Source organism: Cicer arietinum, chromosome 7 (genome assembly GCF_000331145.2).
Source record: "Cicer arietinum cultivar CDC Frontier isolate Library 1 chromosome 7, Cicar.CDCFrontier_v2.0, whole genome shotgun sequence".
NCBI lineage: Eukaryota > Viridiplantae > Streptophyta > Magnoliopsida > Fabales > Fabaceae > Cicer > Cicer arietinum.
In genome coordinates this window covers 55,807,568-55,814,058 of record NC_021166.2, presented here as the reverse complement: position 1 = coordinate 55,814,058, position 6,491 = coordinate 55,807,568, and the positions used below count along the sequence as shown (strand labels likewise).

General features: G+C 29.2%; 1 protein-coding gene across 1 annotated transcript; it reads right to left on the bottom strand.

The window, feature by feature from the left end:
* Window positions 1–3,582: 3,582 nt before the first annotated feature.
* Window positions 3,583–5,595, bottom strand: LOC101512812 (protein CURVATURE THYLAKOID 1B, chloroplastic-like). Its single transcript, XM_004514858.4, has 6 exons — window positions 5,306–5,595; window positions 4,955–5,061; window positions 4,759–4,845; window positions 4,552–4,614; window positions 3,943–3,980; window positions 3,583–3,831 (listed from the first exon to the last, which is right to left on the bottom strand). The coding sequence occupies exons 1-6, from the start codon at window positions 5,451–5,453 to the stop codon at window positions 3,774–3,776; spliced, it is 501 nt and encodes a 166-aa protein (XP_004514915.1). The 5' UTR covers window positions 5,454–5,595; the 3' UTR covers window positions 3,583–3,773.
* Window positions 5,596–6,491: the final 896 nt, after the last annotated feature.

The following is a 6,491-nucleotide window of genomic DNA, read 5'->3' as shown; positions in this document are numbered from 1 at the left end:
ATAATTAAAAAGAGAGAGAAAAAATTTAGCATGTAATGTATATCAAACAACAGTTCAAAATTTATTTTTCAAGATTGTTGTTATGACAACTCAAGTCCATTTCAAATTAAAAAAAAAAAAATCGAATAAATTATAAAATGTATTTTCACTAATTTAAAACAAATGAAAGTCATAGAATTAGAACCTCCACAAAAGATGATCATCTGGCAATTTCTTTGATACACTAAATTTTAAATAACAACTGAAAATGGAGTAATTCAAACTCCTTAGAAAATGCAGAATTACAAAGTAAACATGTAATCATCTCTGAACTAGAGGTAGAAATAGCCTAGGCCAGATCAAACTTTAAAAGGTCTGAGTCTGGCCTACGATAAATTTTTTAGGCCTAAATTTTACCTACTTTTTTTTCCTGCATGGTTTGGCCTGAAAGCCTATTTAAAAGTCTTTTTCACATTAAAATATTTAAATGTTATATTTTACATTTTTTTAAATAGGATAAACTATACTTTTATATAAAAAGAAAACTAATAAAATTATAATCAAATCTAATAAATTAATAACTAATAAGTCTGCACTGCAACAATTTTTCAAGAAGACAAAAAAAACAAAATGATTCTATAATTAATCCCTATACACATAGTATACTACATGCTATATCCATACCAAAGATGACAAAAATGCGTCAAAACGCCTAAACATTCAAATTACATAATAAATGTATAAAAAAAAATTACATAAGTTTTGCCTAAACAAAAGCACACATATAGAGCAAAATCAAAAGTATTAGAAATGATTGAAGAAGGTAGGGCAAATCAGTACAGGCATTTGAGGATTATATGTTTGTTTACGTTATCTATGGGCAGTCCGTGGGTAAAGATAAAATTTGCCGTAGGTAATAACAGTTTTTCTTGTAGTGTATTTTGTTGGATAAATATGTTGTTTAATATACATTATCAACTATTTTTTTTTTCTTTTTAAATTATTGTTTAAATTAAATAATATCACGTCAATATTTTTTTTTAAAGAGTGGGGGATATGAAATAAGAAATGTAGTACATGTGAGGACTAAAATTTCTCATTTGATATATAAATAAATCTCTTTTAAAATTAAGAGGAACAAAATCGCACAATTAAAAAATCTAACACATAAAATTACTCATTTAAAATTAAAGAGAGATAAATGTTTAAAACTTTTTTTATTCTAATCATAACAATAAATGATTTAATATATAATTAAGGAGAACTATTTGTGGGTCACAAGATTTTGGCACACACACCAAAATAAAAAAAATAATTAGAAAGAGAAAATTTTAGATAATATATATATTTCAAATAATTAATTGATATGTATTTTTATATGTGTCTCTAAATCTTATTTACAAAATCTTGTCACCACTTTCATCTCTCTCTTGTTAATTGTACATTATTATAAATTTATATTTGGACGTTTAAAAATATAAAATTATTTATTAAATTAATATCATCAATTATTGGTGATGTATGCTTGAAACTAACACGGGAATGCAATTGCGGCTTAAAAGAGCCAAACATGCTTCAAATGTTCGTTTCAATTTGATCTTTATGCATATGCTTGATGATAGTGATTTCGATAATCATTTTACTTCTAGAAAATGGAAACTCAGTAAAGGTAACTTAGTTGTGGTTAGAGGGGAGAAAATTAGTAAATTGTATTGGACAAAAGTTTTAATTGCTAAAAACAGTATGAATGTCCTGGATATGGAATCATCTTTGTGGCACCAAAGGCTTAGCCATATTAGTGAAAAATGGTTAAATTATTTAGTCAGAAAAGATGTGCTTCCATGATTGAAGAATGTAGATTTGGAGAAATGTTCTCACTGCATGATTGGTAAACAAACTAAAGTATCCGTCAAAAGGCATCCTCCCTTTAGAAAGTCAGAATTGCTTCATTTGGTACATTCTGACCTTTGTGGCTCTTTAAAGATAAAATCATTTAGTGATGCACTTTATTTTATTACTTTTATTGATCACTGCTCCAGGAAACTACGAGTTTTTGCTTTGAGGACAAAAGACCAAGTGTTTGAGAAATTCAAATAATTTCATTCTTTAGTTGAGAGGCAAATAGGCAAGAAGCATAAATGTGTTTGTATTGACAATGGTGGTGAGTATTGTGAACCAGTTGATGTTTATTGCAAACATCGGGATATATCACATGAAAAGACTCCTCATAAAACTCCTCAGTTAAATGGTTTAACAGAGAGGATGAATCAAACACTTGTTGTAAGCGTGAGGTGTATGCTCTATGAAACTAAGTTGCCTTAATGTTATTCGGGTGAAGCACCATACATGGCAGTGCATGTTATTAATCTTACTTCTACTTTTGCTTTGAATAGTGAAGTACCAAACAAAGTGTGGTTTGGCAAGAATATCAAGTATGATCATTTGATAGTCTCTGGTTGCAAAACTTTTGAGCATGTTCCGAATAATGAAAAGTCCAAGTTGGATGCAAAGTCAAAGCAGTGTATCTTCATTGGTTATGGTAAGAATTCGATATTTCATAGTAGGTCGAAAGACATTTAAATGAGGTATCATTGGATACATGATGTTTTAGAAGCTAAGTTGTTGGAGTTGGCTAAAGTTCATGTTGATTATAATAGTTTTGATAGGATGACTAAAACATTACCAAGAGAAAAGTTTGAAACTTGTTGTGATATCGTTGGTTTGGCGATTACCTCCACATGGTTGTGAGGAGGACATATGTTGGATATTGGGCTTCCTTCCTTTGTGGAAAAAGACTCAAATATTGTAGTTCATGTGTCTCGTGTGTTCAAGTAGAGAGTAGTCTGATTAGGGTTGTAAGAGATAGACTGTTTTGAAAAAAATGGAAAAGGAGAAATCGTGCTCGCACAATAATAAACTTTTGGGATGTTTTTTCTTCTTTTTTTTTTTTTTTCATTTGAAAGCTTTAGTACTTTGTTATTTTGGTTGATTTGTATATCATTTGGAGACTCTCTACCACCATATTTTTGTTGATGCTCCTCACAAAATTTGAGAGAATTTTATATCCGCTGCGTATTATTTGTTATTATATTTATGTGTTTATATATATATATATATATATATATATATATATTTAACATTGAACTCATTCATAATTAATGTGGAGCTAAATATTAGATGAGCTTATTTTTGTTATATGTATGGTTTATTTATTCATAAATCTTTTGTTAGATTAAAATTGTTTGAAGTCAGAAAAAGTTCACATTCAATGAGGAGAGTAGTTGGATTGAAAGGGAACAATTCTAATTTTAATTTTGATATTTTAGTTTTTTAAACAACGAACATTTTTATTAAAAATTAAGTTATTCTATCGTGATCCAGCATCATCCAACGATGTCGGATGTGCCGACTACATGAATACAACTTTTCCCAACGTCAAAGAAATTTAGTTTCCTTTTTGTTAGGATTTTAGTTGTGTTACCTTTTTTTTTTTCATCAAAGTTGTATTAGCCTAGAAACCAACCTTTTCTTGGACTACACAGCGACTAGTTTTATTGTCCAAGATTGTCCGTTTTGTTTTAAAAAATCAAACACCATACATAATTGAGAAAATAAGATTGTTTTATAGTGGATTAACATTTAATTAAGAGATATAATTTTTTTCAGAAAATAATACATTACATATATAGGATAAGGTATGGTCAAAACTCAAAAAGCTTATATGGCTACAAAATGAAGCAGGATGAAATCTTCAAGAGAATGCTGCAAGATAGAACTCTATCATTCCAACTCTTTTAGCTACTCCCAATTATTTCAGTAATTGCTTTCTGTACATTTTGTAAAAGTTCTTCCCTGTTATTCCATTGAACATTAAGTTTAGAGTCAAAAGTACTATTCATGGGAAACTTGTTCAAGAAGCAACAATAAACCAGATAATTTATATTCAAAGAAAATGATACATACCTTTCTGGCTTGAAAACTAGATTCTTGTATGCAAACCACTGGAATAAGATACATAAAATTTGAGTTAATAAAATAGTAAATCAGTCACATATTGTGGCACTTTGAACTGCCATTATTCGTAGTATATTTCTTTTTATAAATAAATGTTAATAATTAAGTTAGATTATGTTAGTTTCGGAGATCAAACCTAAAATCTCACGTTTAAAACTCATTTAATGTCTCTTACCATCATAGCATTGATTGGTAGATGATTTTCTTACTACACAATGTGGAGGTTTATAACTGCCTACAATTCTTCATTTTATACTTTTCAGCAGATGATGTATGTCATTTTTATTAATAATTAATGACGACTAAAACCACAACAATATGATTAATTTAACTGTCGCAATAAACTCTCTATGTTTTTGGCAACTATATATGTAATTTTGCATTAAAATAAAATGAAAATGCTTTCTTCAAGATGATATCCAGCATTACAAATTTACAAGGCTCCAATATTTCCAAAATTTTATCATCATCATTATATAACAAAAAGGAAACATTAGAAATTAAGGGGTAAAATGATCATATATACAACAAGAAAATTAATGTATTCATTTGACTTACCCCAGTGTAGCCAATGCCTACTAACTCAAGAACCCCAGGAATCAAGGGAAGCCTATCAATTGCCTGTTACAAAGGAAAGTAATTGCTTAATTCAGACGTTTTTCCATCAAATAATAATGATCATAACAAATTATTACTTATTAGTTGTATCTACTAAATTTATAATCAAAGAATGAAATTAAAATTAGAATTTAAAAAATAACCTACTGAGATCAACCCTGTTGAGCCCCAAAGTGCAATCACACTAGCTACAACCAATGAACTCACTGCATATTTATCATCAACTTTGTCCCACTATTTAGCCAACAAATAAATCATATAATTTTAAATCAGTAAAATTGAAAGAAAACACCATTCTATTACAAACAAAGATATATTTTTAAAAAAATATAGAAATTGTTACAGTTTCTTGAAGAGTCTTGACAAATTCTGGCACCTCATCACTTGAGGAAACTTCTGCTGGTGCCTCTCCTGTGGCCATTACCACAACATTGCGACCAATTTTGCGATCTGAAAAGCATCAACCTTAAATATTTACTTTCTTAATTCCTAGGTAACATTTCAAAAGGTGTTCAATTGAAATTTGGATTCCCTGGTGTCAGGGGATCACATATTTACACATTCGAGACAATGATAGTTGTTTGATCATGATCAGACGGTCAAAATATGCAGATTTAAATCTTTACTATATAACTTAAATTACTGAGCATAATTCACGACCGTCTGATCTTGATCAATGATATGCATGACTTACAATGAGAAGTGGTCTTCAAAGCATGATTATGAGACAGCAAATGGAGTGATGGAAGAGAAGGAAGGCTCACACATTGTGGAGAAGAAGAAGAAGATAAATGAGTTAATGAAGAAGATATAGTTAGAGAAGAAGAGGAGATTAAGGCCATTGATATTAGTTAATGAACACTTTTCAGGCTATAATTTTATTTTCCTATGAAAGACTGTGTTCACTAAGGATATTATAGTTATAGTTAATTTTGATATGTTTCTTCTTTTTGTAATTTTTGTTGGTGTATTGGTTCCAATTGTGTTTGATAATTTGCAAATGAATGTGAAGATTCACAAAAGTTGAATTAAGCAGAACCAATCATTTAATTTTCATATGGATAATGTGCTGATGTGGCTGAGGGATAGAGCTTTTATGGTATTTCATTGGATGACAGGATCCTGCTCGGATTTTTTAAATCAAAACTAATTACAAAATGAATCACATTTTTTGCAAAGGCCAAACAAGGCAAAAACATTTTTCTTATATTGATTATTTAATTGAGTCTACTAAATATAAATTTTTTTGCTTATCTTCTTCCAACCAAGGGATAATGTAGCAGTGTGAATTTGATGTTGTTGAAGCAATTTTTTTTTTTTTTTTACAATTTTGGTCACCTTGTTGAAGCAAGATTGAGTGACTGAAAAAGAAATACAAATCCAATCGTGATGATAAAATTTAAATATATGTAGAACCAACCCAATAAATCTAAAGGCATAAAACGAAATTAAAAATGAGTTCATTTGAATACTAGCAACAATAAAATAAATTAGAGATCTTTTAAATATAATTAGTTTTTACTATAATATTAAACAATGCAACATTAATTAATTAGTACCAAAATCAGTGAGTCAAATTTTTCTATGAGACCTAAAAAATCATATTAATATAATCAATACTATTTAATTAAATGAAAAAAATTTGTTTGAGACCTAAAATGTGTGAGGCCTAAGGTGTCTGTTTACTTGCAGGCTGCAGCCCACTTGGCCCTACCCTGAATATATATCAAAAGTAAAGTTCTTCATATTTGGTAAGACTTTGTGGATGTCTCCTTTGTGCGCAGTAGACATAGATGAAGAGAAAGGCATTGATTTGTTATTAGTAGCAGTGAGAATAAGTTAAAAACTGTCCGTCCGTCAGAGGTCTATGGTCTGATCTG